Raw genomic sequence first — 20,719 nt, forward strand, 5'->3', positions numbered from 1 at the left:
ATTAATCAGAAATTCCATATAGCATACCACCCCCAGTCCATTGGCATCGTCAAGCGCATGAACCACACTTTAAAAACGACTATTAGGAAAATGGTGCAGCAGAACAACACCACTTGGAAAGCAGTACTTCCCTTCGCCCTCATGTTCATTAGAAACATGATTTCCAGTTCTACAGGTTTCACCCCCCACCACACACACCTATAACTGGGAGACCCATGAAAGGCATTGAGTATTTACTGGGACTTGACTTGGCCAACCCCGCAGTGACCGCTCTAACCCACGAAAAAGCAATGCAACAGGTCACTGAAAACATTAAAGCGGCACAACTGGCTGCTGCTGTCTGACTAGGCGCTAGGAAAAGGCAGAGTAAAGTCAGCATTGACAAAAAGGTCCACCCCATAGAATACATTGTTGGCCAGCAAGTTATGATCTCGTTGTACAACCCAAGCTCCTTCCTTTCCCCTAAATTTGCAGGCTCCTACTCCATTTCTGACAAAGTAAGCCCCTCCGTTTACAAAATAGCGCACCCTAACGGTAAGACTGGTTGGTTCCACATCAACCAATTCAAAGCCTACAGAGCCCAACGTAACCATGCCCACCACGTCACCTTGGCAATTGGAGATGACGACACCCCGCCCATTGAAGCCCCCTGTGGTGAATGTAATATATGTTAATATAATGTTAATTCACACTGTTGTTGTAAGCGCAGTAGTGCAGTCCTACCACTAGGGGGAGTAGTGCTGGGAGAACTTAGGAACTTGTACTGGGCTCCACCCTTGGTTCCGCCCATGACTCCTCCCCCTAGTGCAGCTGTATAAATACCCCTGTCCAGAGTCAGCCTGAGTTCACTACGAGTTCATCGACAGGTAACAGGCTGGCTCTGAAGTAAGTCGATTAAAGCCTAGATTCACATCAGAAACACGTGTCTGGTGAAGTGATGGTTCCATCAATTTAATTGACTTAAGAACAGTAAAGATCGAATATGGAATCGGCCCTCAAGCCTGGACGCCTGGAACTCAACCCGCAGGATGCAGAGGCTAAAGAAATCTTCGAACTAATTCGAACTAAACTATGAACTCAGACGGCAGTCATCACGGGGCCACTCCAGCACAGCTGATCGAGCCGCTGACTACCCGCAACTCAACGCAGTCACCCTGGACCAATCACGACCAAAGAATCTACGAAACTCGATGGCAGAGGTCCATATCAACGGGTACAAAACGCCATGCCTCTTCGACTCCGGGGGCACAGAGAGCTTCATACATCCAGACCTGGTAAGACGCTGTCCGCTCCCCGTTTTCCCTGTGCAGCAAACTATTGCGCTCGCTTCAGGCTCCCACTCGGTCCAAATCCAGGGGCGCACCGCCGCGACACACAATCCGAGGCGCTAGTTACTCGAAGTTCAAACTCTACGTTTTGCCCGAACTCTGCGCGCCACTCTTATTAGGCCTAGACTTCCAATGCAACCTCAAGAGCCTCACCCTCAGCTTCGGAGGGCCCCTGCCCCCACTCACGATCTGCAACCTCGCTACGCTCCTCTCTTTGCCAATCTCACTAAGGACTGTAAACCCGTAGCCACTCGTAGCAGATGGTATAGCCTGCAGGATAGGGTATTTGTCAGAGCAGAGGTCCGAAGGCTACTCAGTGAGGGGGTTATAGAGGCCAACAATAGTCCCTGGAGAGCTCAGGTGGTGGTCGTTAAGACCGGGCGAAAATTCCGTATGGTGGTTGACTACAGTCAGACTATAAATAGATTTACGCTCCTTGACGCGTATCCCCTCCCCAGGATTGCAGACATGGTAAACCAGATCGCCCAGTACCGGCTCTTTTCCACGGCTTGGGTCACTGTCTGTGCAGAGTTTGCACAATCTCCCCGTGTGTGCGTGGGTTTCCTGCGGGTGCTCCGGTTTCCTCCCACAGTCCAAAGATGTGCAGGTTAGGTGGATTAGAACATAGAACATTACAGCGCAGTACAGGCCCTTCGGCCCACGATGTTGCACCGTCCTGTGAAACCCTTCTAAAGTCCCTCTACACTATTCCCTTATCGTCCATATGCCTATCCAATGACCATTTGAATGCGTTTAGTGTTGGCGCGTCCACTACTGTTGCAGGCAGGGCATTCCACGCCCTTACTACTCTCTGAGTAAAGAACCTACCTCTGACATCTGTCCTATACCTATCTCCCCTCAATTTAAAGCTATGTACCCTCGTGCTGGACATCACCATCTGAGGAAAAAGGCTCTCGATGTCCACCCTATCTAATCCTCTGATCATCTTGTATGCCTCAATTAAGTCACCTCTTAACCTTCTCTCTAACGAAAACAGCCTCAAGTCCTTCAGCCTTTCCTCATATGATCTTCCCTCCATACCAGGCAACATTCTTGTAAATCTCCTCTGTACCCTTTCCAATGCTTCCACATCCTTCCTATTATGTGGCGACCAGAACTGCACACAATACTCCAAATGTGGCCGCACCAGAGTTTTGTACAGCTGCAACATGACCTCATGGCTCTGGAACTCAATCCCTCTACCAATAAAGGCTAACACACCATAGGCCTTCTTCACAACCCTATCAACCTGGGTGGCAACTTTCAGGGATCTATGTACATGGACATCGAGATCCCTCTGCTCATCCACACTGCCAAGAATTTTACCATTAGCCAAATATTCCGCATTCCTGTTTTTCTTTCCAAAGTGAATCACCTCACACTTCTCTACATTGAACTCCATTTGCCACCTCTCAGCCCAGCTCTGCAGCTTATCTATGTCCCTCTGTAACTTGTAACATCCTGCTGCATTGGTCATGATAAATTGCCCTTAGTGTCCAAAATTGCCCTTAGTGTTGGGTGGGGTTACTGGGTTATGGGGATAGGGTGGTGTTGACCTTGGGTAGGGTGCTCTTTCCAGGAGCCGGTGCAGACTGTAAATTCTCTGATAATCTATGATATGCTATTTACACTTAAGAATTACTGCTGCTGTACACGGAACCCCTCTGTGCCCCTGGGATGAAACTTTATAAAACTGGCCGCCTTGAAATTTGGCTGGTTAAGCAAAGCCCCAACCTCCCATGGTTGTGAGTAAAGCTGGAGACTGGTCAAAGAAAGTATCCGCCCACTCCGAGCATCGACCACATAAGCTGTGAGATACTCGAACAATGAAAATTCTGCACTTTAATTTGCATTTATGGTCTCTCTCCAAAATCTATTGAAAACAAAATGGGGGAGTCACACATGGTGACAATCATAAAGGGTAAATGGAATTCAGAGAGAAAGACTAATAAAATACAGATCTTAACCAAAGATAATAACACGATACTATAAGAACATAAGAACATAAGAACTAGGAGCAGGAGTAGGCCATCTGGCCCCTCGAGCCTGCTCCGTCATTCAATGAGATCATGGCTGATCTTTTGTGGACTCAGCTCCACTTTCCGGCCCGAACACCATAACCCTTAATCCCTTTTTTCTTCAAAAAACTATCTATCTTTACCTTAAAAACATTTAACGAACGAGCCTCAACTGCTTCACTGGGCAAGGAATTCCATAGCTTCACCACCCTTTGGGTGAAGAAGGTCCTCCTCAACTCTGTCCTAAATCTACTTCCCCTTATTTTGAGGCTATGCCCCCTAGTTCTGCTTTCACCCAGTGGAAACAACCTGCCCGCATCTATCCTATCTATTCCCTTCATAATTTTAAATGTTTCGGTAAGATCCCCCCTCATCCTTCTAAATTCCAACGAGTACAGTCCCAGTCTACTCAACCTCTCCTTGTAATCCAACCCCTTCAACTCTGGGATTAACCTCGTGAATCTCCTCTGCACACCCTCCAGTGCCAGTACATCCTTTCTCAAGTAAGGATACCAAAACTGAACACAATACCACAGGTGTGGCCTCACTAACACCTTATACAATTGCAGCATGACCTCCCTAGTCTTAAACTCCATCCCTCTAGCAATGAAGGACAAAATTCACTTTGCCTTCTTAATCACCTGTTGCACCTGTAAACCAACTTTCTGTGACTCATGCACTAGCACACCCAGGTCTCTCTGCACAGCAGCATGCTTTAATATTTTATTGTTTAAATAATAATCCCGTTTGCTATTATTCCTACCAAAATGGATAACCTCACATTTGTCAACATTGTATTCCATCTGCCAGACCCTAGCCCATTCACTTAACCTATCCAAATCCCTCTGCAGGCTTCCAGTATCCTCTGCACTTTTCGCTTTACCACTCATCTTAGTGTCATCTGCAAACTTGGACACATTGCCCTTGGTCCCCAACTCCAAATCATCTATGTAGGTTGTGAACAATTGTGGGCCCAACATGGATCCCTGAGGGACAATACTAGCTACTGATCGCCAACCAGAGAAGCACCCATTAATCCCCACTCTTTGCTTTCTATTAATTAACCAATCCTCTATCCATGCTACTACTTTACCCTTAATGCCATGCATCTTTATCTTATGCAGCAGCCTTTTGTGTGGCACCTTGTCAAAAGCTTTCTGGAAATCCAGATATACCACATCCATTGGCTCCCCGTTATCTACTGCACTGGTAATGTCCTCAAAAAATTCCACTAAATTAGTTAGGCATGACCTGCCCTTTATGAACCCATGCTGCGTCTGCCCAATGGGACAATTTCTATCCAGATGCCTCACTATTTCTTCCTTGATGATAGATTCCAGCATCTTCCCTCCTACCGAAGTTAAGCTCACCGGCCTATAATTACCCACTTTCTGCCTACCTCCTTTTTTAAACAGTATTGAATCACCCTTCTCGTCCACTATATTTGTAGAAACTTTTACTATAGAACATAGAACAGTACAGCACAGAACAGGCCCTTCGGCCCTCAATGTTGTGCCGAGCCATGATCACCCTACTCAAACCCACGCATCCACCCTATACCCGTAACCCAACAACCCCCTCTTAACCTTACTTTAATTAGGACACTACGGGCAATTTAGTATGGCCAATCCACCTAACCCGCACATCTTTGGACTGTGGGAGGAAACCGGAGCACCCGGAGGAAACCCACGCACACAGGGGGAGGACGTGCAGACTCCACACAGACAATGACCCAGCCGGGAATCGAACCTGGGACCCTGGAGCTGTGAAGCATTTATGCTAACCACCATGCTACCCTGCTGCCCCCTGTTTTTATATTCTGAGTAAGTTTACTCATACTCTATCTTACTCTTCTTTATAGCTTTTTAGTAGCTTTCTGTTGCCCCTTAAATATTTCTCAGTCCTCTAATCTCCCACCAATCTGTCACTTTGTATGCTCTTTCCTTCAATTTGATACTCTCCCTTATTTCCTTAGATATCCACGGTCGATTTTCCCTCTTTCTACCGTCCTTCCTTTTTGTGGGTATAAACCTTTGCTGAGCACTGTGAAAAATCACTTGGAATGTTCTCCACTGTTCCTCAACTGCTCCACCATAAAGTCTTTGCTCCCAGTCTACCTTAGCTAGTTCTTCTCTCATCCCATTGTAATCTCCTTTGTTTAAACACAAAACACTAGTATTTGATTTTACCTTCTCACCCTTGTATTTTAAATTCCACCATATTGTGATCGCTCCTTCCGAGAGGATCCCTAACTATGAGATCATGAATCAATCCTGTCTCATTACACAGGACAAGATCTAGGACCACTTGTTCCCTCATAGGTTCCATTACATACTGTTCTAGGAAACTATCGCGGATATATTCTATAAACTCCTCCTCAAGGTTGCCTTGACCGACCTGGTTAAACCAATCGACATGTAGATTAAAATCCCCCATGATAACTGCTGTACCATTTCTACATGCATCAGTTATTTCTTTGTTTATTGCCTACTCCACCATAACGTTACTATTTGGTGGCCGATAGACTACTCCTATCAGTGACTTTTTCGCATTACTATTCCTGATTTCCACCCAAATGGATTCAACCTTATCCTCCATAGCACCGATATCATCCCTAACTATTGCCTGGATGTCACCCTTAAATAACAGAGCTACACCACCTCCCTTACCATCCACTCTGTCCTTCCGAATAGTTTGATACCCTCAGATATTTAACTATGCTTGATTCCCTAGGAATACACAGAAATACGCAGAAGACAGACCAACTACAGAATGAATCCATGATCCCTATTCTTCGCAATGATCATCACTGGACTTACTGAACTCCGAGCACAACAAAACATGGACTTACTCCATGCTGGACAACTGTGGTTTGCCCCACCAAATGCAGTGGAATGTGAGGACGGTAAGACCCAACAGAAGCATCCTATTTGGGTGTAACTATCAAAGGGCAATGTACAAAAGGCCCAACGGGAACACATCTGCATGCTACATCAGCACAACTGGAAAAGGGGATTGGTGGGAACTTATGAATGGTGTCCCGAAATTGGATGTTTAAGGAGAAGCTCAGGGAACACATTAGGAATCGGACAAAACTGCCCCGGGACACCCACTAAAGGTAATTTGGTATTGCACAGAATTAGATACAGACATCAGCCAACCCCAAACACCACCACCCAACAGACCACCCCCAATCAGGATACCAACCAGCAACTGTTAAAGATTGAGACCAAAACTTTTTGGTGGGAAAACTTTGCAAAATGGAACCCCCTCTCCTACGTAGTCGAGCCGCTCCTCCTGATTGCAGTAATATATATTGTCATCCTCACATTCCAACTCCATAAATGGAAGGCAAAAGCCTCCCATCCACAGATATACATGGTCCGAGCTCCCCTTTCTGGAACTCAATAAGAAGGTATCCGAAAATGTACAACTTATAATCAAATGTAACAATGGCGACTGAAATGAACCATTTGTGCCTTTGTATTAATGATAGGGATCAGTAGAATGAAGGAGGTGCTGCTGCTTTAAATTTTTGTGTTGTAATAAGTTCTTCAAGCAGCATGAGAGTAGGTTAGCTTAGAAAAGTTAGTTAGAAATGAACTGTCTTTATATGAATGTAATTTAAAATGAGATAATAATTAGCAATGGATTTAATTTTGATGAACTGTATGTAATAGTAGTGAATGAGGTAAAACTGTGCAATTAATGTAGGACAGAGTAGAGTAGGACCTGAACTGACCAACAGGTGACCGGGAGAATAAGGTAGACATGGGCTCGAGTCTGTGATCCACCACGCTTCGCGTTCAGGTTCAAGAGGATGGATATGTGGCCATCTAAAATGGCCGCCCGCAAAGGATACTGGGAACTATGATCAAGTTGGGCCTCAGACAGCACACAGCCCTTGTGTATTGAGCAAAGAAAAACCAGACCAGACTGAAACTTGCACCTGTTAAAGGTCAATCACCAATTTCCCCAGGACAATAGACTCAAGTTAAGGAATAGCAACAGCAGCAGACTCACCGGCGCCACTTCCCCTTATTTGGAAAGGCCTATGTACTTGGGACAATGGTAACTAGGTCCCGCCCAACCATCGGGGTACCCGCCCCTAATTGGCCAGAATCGATTAGGGTGTTCGAGACCCTATCAATCCATTGGATCCTGAGTTAGCCCCTCCCAAAGCAGCGCGAGAAAGGAGAAGGATAAGAGGCACTGCACAACTAGGGATCAGTCTCTCTTGAGACCGGCCTGTGCCCACACCAACTGCAGCATATCGACCAGCCAAGCTCAAGACCCGCGATTGCTACCTGAAAGAGACGAGCCGCAGCCGAGACGTATCTGATGACTTCCAGCCGACACACGTGGGGTTCCAGATAAAGGCCTTATCGACCTGCACATGGCTGGTCATCCAGAAGTTAAGTAAAGGTCATCTCAGTTGATAGGTGTAGTTTAATGCGTAGCCGCTTGTATCATTGTTAGAGAGGAGAAGGCTGAGAGGTGACTTAATAGAGACATATAAGATAGTCAGAGGGTTAGATAGGGTGGACAGTGAGAGTCTTTTTCCTCGGATGGTGATGACCAACACAAGGGGACATAGCTTTAAATTGAGGGGTGAGAGATATAGGACAGATGTCAGAGGCAGTTTCTTTACTCAGAGAGTAGTAGGGGTGTGGAACGCCCTGCCTGCAATAGTAGTAGACTCGCCAACTTTAAGGGCATTTAAGTGGTCACTGGATAGACATATGGATGAAAATGGAATAGTGTAGGTCAGATAGGCTTCAGATGGTTTCACAGGTCGGCGCAACATCGAGGGCCGAAGGGCCCGTACTGCGCTGTAGTGTTCTATGTTCTATGTTCTATTGCATGTGGAGACAAGTCTTGTGTTTAACAATAAACTAATAATTTCACTAACATACTGGTTGTGTGGTTGTTTGGGCAATACAAGAAACATACTCGTTGCTTGTGGTTTGTTAATAAAGATAGCAACACTCCGACCCCGACCGACGGAGTTCCCTATGGCGTGGGACATGTATGGTCCAATCCGTCGGGAACTCAGTCCAGCTGTATACTCAGTCCAGCTCCGCCACAGTTGGGGGAGGGATGATCCGAGGCGGGGGGGGGGGGGGGGGACATTATTTGGGGCTGCGGGTACTGTGTGGGGGGGGGGGGGGGGGGGGGCGTCCAGCGCACCCGAGCCGGCGTACGGGAGCAACTATTTTGCAGGCGGTTCCACAAGCGGCCTCCGCCATGTAGCATGAGGAGCCACAGACCTGGCAATTCTCTGGGCCGTATCTGTAGCTAGAGCCGGGTGCTCTACGTGACCTTCCTGCTAGCCCCCAGCAAAAGGGGGAATCGCTGGCCGTTTTGCACCATTTTGTCTGGCGTAAAACACCGCCATTCCCACGTTGGCATCAGGACATAGAACCAGAATCGGAAAATCCAGCCCCACAGCACCAATCAGTGACAGCTTTAAGAGTTATAGTTTGGGAATCAGAGAATAACAAATAGAGATTCAACTTATAAATGATTTTCAATGGTTTTTTAATAAAATTAACAGCTTAAATATGACTCATCAGCTGAGTAGAGAGGAAAGACAAAAGTCCATGACAAATTGGTGCAGTTTACCAGTCTTGGAGAGCCGATAAATGGATGAAGCTGATTTCTGCAGCTGGAGGCAACAATCTCTTCTCTGTTCTGTTCACAGTTCCTCTCTTTCGTTATCTATCTTCTTGAGCTGACCTAGATGCTCGGACTCCCACTTCCTGTCTGAAAACAACTGAGCAGCATGGATAACTTCAAAAAACTCTTTTCTAACCAAAGGGATTTCTTTTCCTTTTGGAGAGCCTGTTTTAACCATTTACTCAGAGGTTTGGTTCATGTGTGGGTCACGATATCCAACCTACTCAGGAATGTCTGTGCTACAGACCTTGGCAGAGATAACAAGCGTTTTTGAGCCAGTAAGCTGCTGTGGGAGCTTCAGATATCTATAATATTAAATTTAATCCATAAAATGTTATAAAGTTATTGTTCAGCAATTTCTTAAACATCTCTAAAGCTACTGGATCTTAACCTAGATCTACACAAAGTTCTTTCCTGCAGTAACACATCCACTCAAAGGTATTTCTTGTCTACACTGTTCCGCATCGTTCATGTTTGGTGCTGCACCATGTTCATTACAGTGATCTAGAAAAGTTTCCAGATGTTTAACATGAACATGAGTTGAACCTTCAAGCATTTCTTCAAAACCAACCATTACAAATACCCCAGCACTGAGCTGCTCTCCTTGGAGTGGGTCCAACAGCTGAAGTACTTCACATTGGAGAACTTCACAGTCAGTAAACTCCTCCTGATTAGATCCGCTTCCAATGGTATTGGCCAAGAAATGTGTGTAATGTGGTTGGATATGATTGACCAACAAGGCTCATGTACCGAAACCCCACTGAAAATGTCAAGGATCAGAAAGACATTCGCACTCTGATCTTTAACAGTTCAGTGGAGGATAGCATTATTGATTCATCTCCTTGTTCTAGTCTTTGAGATCTCAGCAAATGTGCTGCGAGTCATTCATCTGACATACCATGGAACTGATCCATGATGTTAATGTTGGATTTCTAGAATCTACAGTCAGAATATAGCAGTGAGGAAGGAACCAGTGTTAGGTAAGTGCATGTATTTTTCAATGTTGTGCAGTTCATAAAATCCCTACCTCGCACAAGGAGGCCATTCAACCCATCAAGTCTGCACCAACCCTTCGAATGAGTACTCTACCTATGGCCACCCGCACTATCCTCATAACCACATAACCTAACCTGCACATCCCTTGACACTAAGGGGCAATTTAGCATGGCCAATCCACCTAACCTTCACATATTTTGGAGGAGGTTACATAGATAGGGATATAAAAGGTCTTGGAGGAATTTGAAAATAAGAATGAAAATGTTAATATTCAGTCATTGCTTAATCGGGAGCAAAAGTAGATTAGCGAATGCAGGGATGATAGGTTACTTGGTGCGAGTAAGATGATGTCATGTTTACAGAGGGTGCAACATGATTAGCTGGCTGGGAATGGTAAAACTTGGACTGAGGGTTTCAGCAACAGTTGAGATGAGCTAGAAGTGGAGTTATTGATGTTATGGAGGTTGCCTCAACGACCTGGGTCGGAATTCTCCCGTACCCGGCGGGACGGGGGGGTCCCAGCGCGACGGAATGGCATGAAGCACTCCGGCGCCGGGCCGCCCCGAAGTTGCGGAATCCTCCGCACCTTTCGGGGCTACGCCCGTCCCGGAGTGGTTGGCGTCCCGCCGGCTGGCGTGGAAGGCCTTGGGCCGAAGGGACTCCGCTGGCCGGCGTGAGTCCGCGCATGCGCGGGAGCATCAGTGGCTGCTGACATCATCCCCACGCATGCGCAGGGGGGGTCTTCACCTATGCGTCGGCCATGGCGGAGGCTGTCATGGTCGGTGCGTAGGAAGAGTGCCCCCATGGTACAGGCCCACCCGCGGATCGGTGGGCCCCGATCGCAGGCCAGCAACCGTGGGGGCACCCCCTGGGGCCAGATTGCCCCGCGCTCCCCCAGGACCCCGGAGCCCGCCCGCGCCACCAGGTCCCACTAGTTCGGGACCTAGTTCAATTTATGCCAGCGGGACTGGCACAGAGCTGGCGGGACTTCGGCCCATTACAGGCCGGAGAATCGCTGGGGAGGGGGCGCGACTAGTCGCCCCTGCCGAATCGCCGGTGCAGGAGTATTCGGTGGGCGAGGGGGGCAGGATTCACGCCGCCCCCCCCCCCGGCGATTCTCTGACCCGGCGGGGGGTCGGAGAATCCCGCCCCTGATGTTGATGGGGCTGGTTTAGCACAGTGGGCTAAACAGCTGGCTTGTAATGCAGAACAAGACCAGCAGCGTGGGTTCAATTCTTGTAGGGGCAGCACGGTAGCATGGTGGTTAGCATAAATGCTTCACAGCTCCAGGGTCCCAGGTTCAGTTCCCGGCTGGGTCACGGAGTCTGCACGTCCTCTCCGTGTGTGCGTGGGTTTCCTCCGGGTGCTCCGGTTTCCTCCCACAGTCCAAAGATGTGCGGGTTAGGTGGATTCGCCATGCTAAATTGCCCTTAGTGTCCTAAAAAGTAAGGTTAAGGGGGGGCTTGTTGGGTTACGGGTATAGGGTGGATACGTGGGTTTGAGTAGGGTGATCATTGCTCGGCACAACATCGGGGGCCGAAGGGCCTGTTCTGTGCTGTACTGTTCTATGTTCTATGTACTGGTCTCTCCGAACAGGCTCCGGAATGTGGTCACTCGGGGCTTTTCACAATAATTTCATCGAAGCCTACATGTGACAATAAGTGATTATTATTCTGTGAATGGAGGCACATCGCAGGATCCATTATGACACAACGGGTGCGATTCTCCCAAAAGAGATCAAAGGTCCCCAGTGAACGCGTTTAGGCGCATGTTTCCCGGCGCTCTCAGTGCCGAGAAAGACATGGCTATTCAACCCGCCTCACGTTGAATAAGGGGCCTTAATGGGAATGTACAGCTGAGGCAACACAATAGAACATAGAACATAGAACATTGTGGGTTTGAGTGGGGTGATCATGGCTCGGCACAACATTGAGGGCCGAAGGGCCTGTTCTGTGCTGTACTGTTCTATGTTCTATTACAGCGCAGTACAGGCCCTTTGGCCCTCGATGTTGCGCCGTCCTGTGAAACCCCTCTAAAGTCCCTCTGCACTATTCCCTTATCGTCCATATGCCTATCCAATGACCATCTGAAAGCGTTTAGTGTTCGCGAGTCCAATACTGTTGCAGGCAGGGCATTCCACGCTCTTACTACTCTCTAAGTAAAGAACCTGCCTCTGATATCTGTCCTATATCTATCTCCCCTCAATTTAAAGCTATGTCCCCTCGTGCTGGACATCACCATCCGAGGAAAAAGGCTCTCACTGTCCACCCTATCTAATCCTCTGATCATCTTGTATGCCTCAATTAAGTCACCTCTTAACCTTCTCTCTAACGAAAACAGCCTCAAGTCCTTCAGACACAATGCCCCATATTTTACAGTGGGGTGCTCCATTCACCGGAACCCCCCATTGTAGCGTGAGATCGGGACGCCATTTTTAAATGGCACCCCAATCTCTGTGGTCTCCGACACAATCCCCGACCTCTCCCCCAGCTCAAACGTACTATGGAGGTCCCAGGCACCTGTCCCCAACACACACGCTGGGAAACCCTGGCCCGATTGAGCACGCACAAAAATGCCAGTTTGTCACCTTGGCAGTGCCAACCTGGCACCCTGGCAGTGACCATGCCAGCTGGCAATGCCAGGCTGGCATCCAGGCGGCATTGCTAAGGTGGCAGGCTGACAACTAAAGGGAGAGAAAGTAAGTTGTGTGGGGAATGAAATTGCTGCAATTCTGGAAGTTCCTCTCTCATTAATTTCAGAGAATTGAGAAAACTGTCACATCAGTGCAGAGGTACCAGTTCACAAATCACCCATCAAATCAAGATCCCATCTGTATCTCCAAGTTGATGTAAAAGACCCTGCAGATCCTATGGCAGCTTCTGAAGAGTAGGGGGCTTCTCCCAATGTTTTCAAAGCATTCATCCCTCAACCAATACCACCAAAAACACAATAACTGATCAGTCACCTCAATTGCTGTTTTTTGAGGTCTTGCTGTGCACAAAATGGCTGCTGCATTTGTCTACATTACCACAATGACTGTACTTCAAATGCAATTCATTGGTTGTGGAACTATTGGCATTGCCTCAAGGGTGTGATTTATAGGACACAGTATTCCGATGTTTTAGTGCCGACCATTTTAATCAGTCCCAAATGCAGCTTTCACCACTCTCTGTGCATTCTCCGTCAGCTCATCCAGTGCATCACTCAGCAACCTGTAGGTCACAAAATATGATGATCCTGCTCCAAAGATGGTACCAATGACTGGGATGAGATCTACTACTTCAGCTGCTGAAACAATACTCAAATTGTGCATTCTTTTGATCACTTCTACATTTGTTTCACCCACCAGGGGAGTCTTTGCCACGGCTTTCAGATCTTCCACAGGTTTCCCTGCCATCTTCGCCAGTCTTTGAAGAGAGGCATCATCCAGACCCATGGATTTACAGAAATCTACTATTACTCCCATCAGTGAGGTAACGTCACAACCTCTGAGAATACCTCTGAGAATATATGGTTCCGCTGATCTCCTTAGTCCAGAATATGTTGCCAACACATGAATTTTTCCCTTTAGCAAATTTCTTTTCTTCTCTACAATCTCCAATGTTGTGTTTGGAAGGGAAAATATGTAAACAGCCTTTTCCGAGTTCTTAGGGATATCTGGGAGGCTTTTGTTCAATGCTGGGAAATCTAATTCATTGACTTTAAAGTTTGATATCAGGAAAACAGTGGGCGATACTATCCCCTCTTCTTTGAAACTGTCCACATAATAATTCCTGATCTTGTCAAGTACTTCAGCTGTGTTCACCTTCCTATCTTCCATTTCAAAAGTATGTAAATCACCATCAATTTTAGATCGAATGAAGTAGAAACTCTTCCGCAGACGTTTAATCTCTTTGGCGAGTTTTGCATCATTTTCTGTGAATCTAGACTGTGAGATGATGAAGAAGAAATCGTATCTTTTAAATTCCATTTTCTTCAGGTATTTATCTGCTGGGAAATGTTTGGTTCCAATTCCCGGAAGCTCCCACAAATAAACATACGGCAGGTTAGGATACTTGTATCCGATTGGCTCCATTGTGGTTAGAGTGGTCCCAGTTTTAGCAGCTGCCTCATCGTCGCTCTGCAAACCTCTCATTGAATTGATGAATGTGGATTTCCCTGCACCTGATTCTCCTGTCACTGCGATGTTGAACTCTGTGTTGTCCAATTTGTATAAATTCTTCTGCACCAATAATGCAACTGCCTCCAGCCCGTCTGTTTTACAATCAGTCTTCACTTTGTTGAGTTCTTCCTCACTGAAGAATGAAGGGTTGGAAGATTGAGCCATCGGGTCTCTGTGGAAAAGAATTAGTTCTTTACACTGTGCACAATTTTGCCAATCTGACTCTTTATTCAAAGATAGAAGAACAATTTGAATCAGAATTTATTGATTAAAATCTGTATTGGGCCGAACTAATACAGTCAATTCAAAAACAAAAAGAGATTTTCGCTCTATATCTTGGCTCCTGTGACATCTGCTGTAAAGATGCTCTTGATATTTAACTAACTTCTGTTAACTTTGGCGTTTTGCATAAGATAGAATATAAACCATAACGTGTACTCAAGGGCCAACGTGCATGGGACGCTCTGATAGCCTCCAGATTCACTGACTAGGGGGCCTGGCTAGCAGCAAGGTTTAGCTAAATCACTGGCTTTTAAAGCAGACCAAGGCAGGCCAGCAGCACGGTTCGATTCCTCTGCCAGCCTCCCCGGACAGGCGCCGGAATGTGGCGAATAGGGGCTTTTCACAGTAACTTCATTGAAGCCTACTCGTGATGATAAGCGATTTTCAATTTTCAAGTATGTCCGAATCCACTCCACGCCCTCTCCGGTCAGCCACCCTCTCGCATGAACACTCTCCCTGCGCAAGCCACCCCCCCCCCCCCCCCCCACCCTCCTGCGTGATTCCAACCTGCCTTGCCACGGGGTGTTGGGTTGGCAGTGACAGTGGGTCAGGTCCATGGGATGGAAGATGATGACAACCTGCTCTGTGATGTGCTCTGGTGCATCTCACCACTTAACAATGTCTGACTCCTGCCCATGGTCGCACTTTTCAGCATACACCTGCATGCGAGCTGGTCAAATCATCACACAGTCCCACTAAACCCTTGGGGTGGCGGAGATGGCGACGGTGTGTTTGGCGGGGGGGGGGGGGGGAAAGAGAGGTACGGGGGTGGGACACCGGAGCGGTGAGCGCTGGCTAAATTGGGGTCTCTGCGGGGGTGGTGGGGTATGGGCACTCAGACAACCGGTGTCACTCTGTGGAACCACGGGCCAGGGTGGGTTGTCAATGCAGTATGCAGCATGATGGCTGCCTTGCAGGCTGCGGTAATGGCGGTCCATGCCTGGACACGGCCTTGGTCCAGTGGGAGGTCACCCAGGCAAATGGCCCTCCCCCCCATAACCACCATGCCCCCCCATCCCTGTCCCCGTCCCCCACCAGCCAGCCCTGCTAGTGTCAGGAACAACAGCCCACGGTCGCGCCTCTGCATGTCCTACCTCGGCCGGGATTCTCCCTCAATTGGGGGGTGGAGAGCACCCTACCCAAGGTCAACACCTCCACCTTATCCCCATAACCCAGTAACACTACCCAACACTATGGGCAATTTTGGACACTAAGGGCAATTCATCATGGCCAATCCACCTAACCTGCACATCTTTGGACTGTGGGAGGAAACCGGAACACCCGGAGGAAACCCACGTACACACGGGGAGGATGTGCAGACTCCACACAGACAGTGACCCAAGCCGGAATCGAACCTGGGACCCTGGAGCTGTGAAGCAATTGTGCTATCCACAAGGCTACCGTACTGCCCATTGTGTGGGAACATAGTCCCAAAAATGGAGAATCAAGCCCTATGTTTCCCACAAAGGACAATAATGAACCAGTTGGGTTTATACGGCAAACAAGATTGGTTTCATGGTCATTATTAGACTTTAAATTGCAACTGTTTATTGGGTTTAAATTCCAGTGAATTATTTAATCATCCTCAATGTTTCACTGGATGTGGCAGGATTCCAGATCTGTAACCCGATCTATTGATTATGGGATCACTTAGCTCTATCACATGCTGCTATGCTGTTTGGCACATGAATAATCCTGTGTTGTAGCCTCATTATGCTGACACCTCATTTTCAGCTATGTCTGGTGTTCCTGGCATGCCCTCCTTTCGTCCTTATGCACCTGGTTTATTCCCAGCTCGATGATAATAGAACAGTACAGCACAGAACAGGCCCTTCGGCCCTCGATGTTGTGCCGATGATCACCCTACTGATATATGACAAGAGAGAATCTAACCACCTCCCCTTGACATTCAATGGAGTCAGCATCACTGAAAACCCAACATTAACATCCTGGGTGTTACCATTGACCAGAAACTGAACTGGACTACCATATTAACACTGTGGCTGCAAGTGCAGGTCAGAGTCTGAAGTGAGTAGCTCACATGCTGACTCTGAAAGCCATCTACAAGACGTGACAAGTGCTCTCCAGGTATCTTTTTAAGGATGTAAGGCAACCTGCCTCTACCACCCTCCCAGACAGTTTCCAGACCATCAACACCCTCTGGATCAAAACGTTTTTCGTCAAATCCCCCTGAACCTCCTGCCCCTCAGCTTGAACATGTGTCCCCTCATAGCCGACCCTTCAATGAAGGGAAACAGCTTTTCCCGATCCTCCCTGTCTCTCCTCCTCATAATCTTGTACACCTCGATCAGGTTGCCCTTCAGTCTTCCCTGCTCCAGCAAAAGCAACCCAAGCCTATCTAAACCTCTCTTCATATCTTAGCATGGTAGCACAGTGGCTAGCACTGTGGCTTCAAAGCGACAGGTACCAGGTTCAATCACCGGCTAGGTCACTGTCTGTGCAGAGTATACACGTTCTCCCCGTGCCTGTGTGGGTTTCCTCCGGGTGTTCCGGTTTCCTCCCACTAGTCCCGAAAGACGTGCTGTTCGGTAATTTGGGCATTCTGAATTCTCCCTCCATGTACCGAACGGGCGCCGGAATGTTGCAACTAGGGGCTTTTCACAGTAACTTCTTTGCAATGTAGGCCTACTTGTGACAATAAAGATTCCTAACACTATGCTGGAAAGTGGATAGCACTGTTGCTTCACAGCACCAGGGTCCCAGGTTCGATTCCCGGCTTGGGTCACTGTCTGTGTGGAGTCTGCATATTCTCCCCGTGTCTGTGAGGGTTTCCTCCGGGTGCTCCGGTTTCCTCCCACAAGTCCCGAAAGATGTGCTGTTAGGTGAATTGGACATTCTGAATTCTCCCTCAATGTACCCGAACAGGCACCGGAGTGTGGTGATGAGGGGATTTTCACAGTAACTTCATTGCAGTGTTAATGTCAGCCAACTTGGGACAATAATAAAGATTATTATTAAAATGTTCCATCCCAGGCAATATTCCAGTGAATCGCTTCTGCACCCGCTCCAGTACACTCACATCCTTCCTATAATGTGGCGACCAGAATTGCACACAATACTCCAGCTGTGGCCTCACCAATGTTCTATACAATACCAACATGACTTCCTTGCTTTTGTAATCTATGGCACGATTGATAAAGGCAAGTGTCCCATGTGTCTTTTTCACCACCATGTTAACCTGCCCTTCTGCCTTCAGATATCTATTTACAAACACGCCAAGGTTTCTTTGTTCCTCAGGACTTCCCAGTGTAGTGCCATTCATTGAATATTTCCTTGTACATTTGCTCCTTCCAAAGTGTCACATCTCACACTTTTCAGGGTCCTCCCTCATGTCTTTGTAGTTACCCTTATTTCATTGTAATACCATTACATCTGATTCCAGTTTCTCCCTCTCAAACTGCAGGGTAAATTCTGTCATATAGTGGTCACTGCTTCCAAAGGGTTCCTTCACCTTCAGATCCCTAATCAAATCTGTCTCATTACACATCACCAAATTCAGAGTTGCCTGTTCCCTCGTGGGCTTTCCCATAAGCTGTTCCAAAACACCATCTCTTAAACGTTCCACAGAATCCTTTTTTTGGGATCCACTACCAACCTGATTTTCCCAGTCCACCTGCATATTGAAGTTCCCCATGATTATTGTGATATTGCCTTTTTTACATGCTTTCTTGATGACGCTGTCTAGCACAGGGCTAAATTCGCTGGCTTTAAAAGCAGACCAAGACAGGCCAGCAGCACGGTTCAATTCCCGTAACAGCCTGCCCGAACAGGAGCCGGAATGTGGCGACTAGGGGCTTTTCACAGTAACTACATTTGAAGCCTACTTGTGACAATAAATGGTTTTCATTTTCATTTCATTTCTCCTGTGATGCCCACAACATCAGACGGGCCAATTTCAATGTGCGCAACAAGCTCATTTACCTTGTTCTGTATACTGCGCGCATTAAGCGACAATACCCTCAGTCCTGCATTGACCACCTCCCCTCTCACACTGGTCACCTTTTTTGCTCTTCCTGAGGGTGATGTTGTTCTCGTATTTTTGTTCTCTATTTCCCCTTCAGTTATGATACCTTCCAGGCTAACACTCTGGTTCCCATCTGCCTGCCATACTAGTTTAAGTCCTCCCATGTGACACGAGCAAACCTCCCAGTTAGGATATTGGTGCCTCTCCAGTTTAGATGCAACCCGTCCTTCTTGTGCAGGTCACACCTGCTCCGGAAGAGATCCCAGTGGTCCAGAAATCTGAAACCCTCCCTCCTACACTACTAGTTTAGCCTCATGTTTAGCTGCACTATCCTCCTATTTCTAGCCTCACTGGCACGGAGTAATCCTGAGAATACAACCCTAGACGTCCCGCTTTTTAGCTTACTGCTGAACTCCCTGAAATCCTTCTGCAGGACCTCGTCGCTCTTCCTGCCTATGTCATTAGTACCTATGTGTACTACGACCTCTGGCTGTTCACCCTCCCACTTGAAATAATAAAAGAATGAAGAGATTTGGGAGCAAAACTGAAGAAAATAAAAAGCCATAACTTCTGAGCTCCCCAGATTGGATTTGTGAGGGGGGCATGTGGCACAGTGGTTAGCACTGGGACTGCGGCGCTGAGGACCCGGGTTCAACTCCCGGCCCTGGGTCACTGTCCATGTGGAGTTTGCACATTCTCCCCATGTCTGCGTGGGTTTCACCCCCCCCAACGCAAAGATGTGCAGGATAGGTGGATTGGCCATGCTAAATTGCCCCTTAATTGGAAAAAAATACTTGGGTATTCTAAATTTATTTTAAAATGATTGGATTTGTGAGATAACCCAAAGATGTGCTGGGGCGTCCCTCTCAGAGCATTACAAGGCTCTTTGCATTCAAATCGCAACATTTGGATGGTTCTGCCAGGGCTACCAATAGTTACTCCGAACAAGTTAGAAGAATTAAAGTCCTGTCCAACTTCTGGGTAACTGTTGTAAACATCTGGAACCACTGCACCACGGGATTTCCCTGCACACCTGACTGTCCCCAACCGTGGATTACCCTACCCCCAATTACCCTCACCCAACCCCTAATTGCCCTCCTCTCAACCTCCAATTAACCTCCCTCCACAATTACCCTCTTCCCAACTCCGGATTACCATCCCCGAATTACCCTCCCCCAAACCTCAATTACCTTCCCAATTACCCCCCTCCCCCCACAATTAGACACCTCCCAATCCCACCCGCCTATTACCCCCCAAACCCCTCAACACACAGAGAGCTGTAGAGACACGTTTGAATGTGGAGGCACTTACGTTGTAGAGTTCCTTCAGTGTCTGCGATCCCTATTTTTCTTCAGATTCTGGATGTATTTGAAATGCAAACTCCAACAATGAGGGTGTTTTTGTAAGTGTGTGTTAGCTGCAAGTGTTTTCCGATAAAACGGAACTCAGAAGTGAAACTGCAGAAATATCAAGGGTCGGCCTGACATGTGATAGGTGTGTGCTGTAGATTCGCAAAACAGGAAGTTGGAAGCATTCCCTCTGGACGTGACATTAGAGAAAAACTAATTCTCAGTAGTTCCCGATATGTTTCAGTGACACGGCACACTTCAATGAGACAAACAATTCCACAGCACACCCTCTTCTTTACAGTGGAATCAATTGCTCATAAATATCACATTAACTTACATTTACCATGGTTACAGTCTTACTAGAGAGGGTAGCAACATACAATTGAAATTCAATAGATCAGGGCAAAACGGAAAATTGAGAAAATAGACACTTTTAAAAATAATAATCTTTATAATAATAATCTTTATTAATTTAGTCATACGTTATTAGTTATTAAATAGTAATAATCTGGTAGGTTATTGGGAAACCTGGGGCTGTTTAGCACACTGGGCTAAATCGCTGGCTTTGAAAGCAGACCAAGGCAGGCCAGCAGCACGGTTCGATTCCCGTAACAGCCTCCCCACCTTCATCATGGCGGAGGTGGAAGAGACCCCCTCCCCTGCGCATACGCCGGGATGATGTCAGCAGTCGCTGACGCTCCGCGCATGTGCAGACTTACGCTGGCCGGCGAAGTCCTTTCGGCCCGGCCGGCATGGCGCCAAAGGCCGTTCACGCCAGCCGGCGGAACGGGAACCACTCTGGCGCATGCCTAGTCCCTCAATGTGAAGACGTCCGCACCTTTGGGGACGCCCGACGCCAGAGTGGTTCACGCCACTCTGACACGCCGGGACCCCCCGCCCTGCTGGCAAATGCCGGGAGA

At 47.6% G+C, this 20,719-nt stretch overlaps 1 protein-coding gene across 1 annotated transcript; it reads right to left on the reverse strand.

Annotated features, from left to right (window-relative positions):
- Positions 1 to 12,697: 12,697 nt before the first annotated feature.
- LOC119952069 (interferon-inducible GTPase 5-like) lies at positions 12,698 to 19,942 on the reverse strand. The gene is made up of 2 exons (XM_038775605.1): positions 19,762 to 19,942; positions 12,698 to 14,355 (listed from the first exon to the last, which is right to left on the reverse strand). The coding sequence occupies exon 2, from the start codon at positions 14,346 to 14,348 to the stop codon at positions 13,158 to 13,160; it is 1,191 nt and encodes a 396-aa protein (XP_038631533.1). The 5' UTR covers positions 14,349 to 14,355; positions 19,762 to 19,942; the 3' UTR covers positions 12,698 to 13,157.
- Positions 19,943 to 20,719: the final 777 nt, after the last annotated feature.

The sequence above is a fragment of the Scyliorhinus canicula genome, chromosome 17, assembly GCF_902713615.1.
Source record: "Scyliorhinus canicula chromosome 17, sScyCan1.1, whole genome shotgun sequence".
NCBI classification, from domain to species: domain Eukaryota; kingdom Metazoa; phylum Chordata; class Chondrichthyes; order Carcharhiniformes; family Scyliorhinidae; genus Scyliorhinus; species Scyliorhinus canicula.

What these genes read in the sequence shown, in the direction of transcription:
- LOC119952069 (XM_038775605.1), bottom strand. Translation starts at nt 14,348, where the DNA reads ATGGCTCAATCTTCCAACCCTTCATTCTTCAGTGAGGAAGAACTCAAC.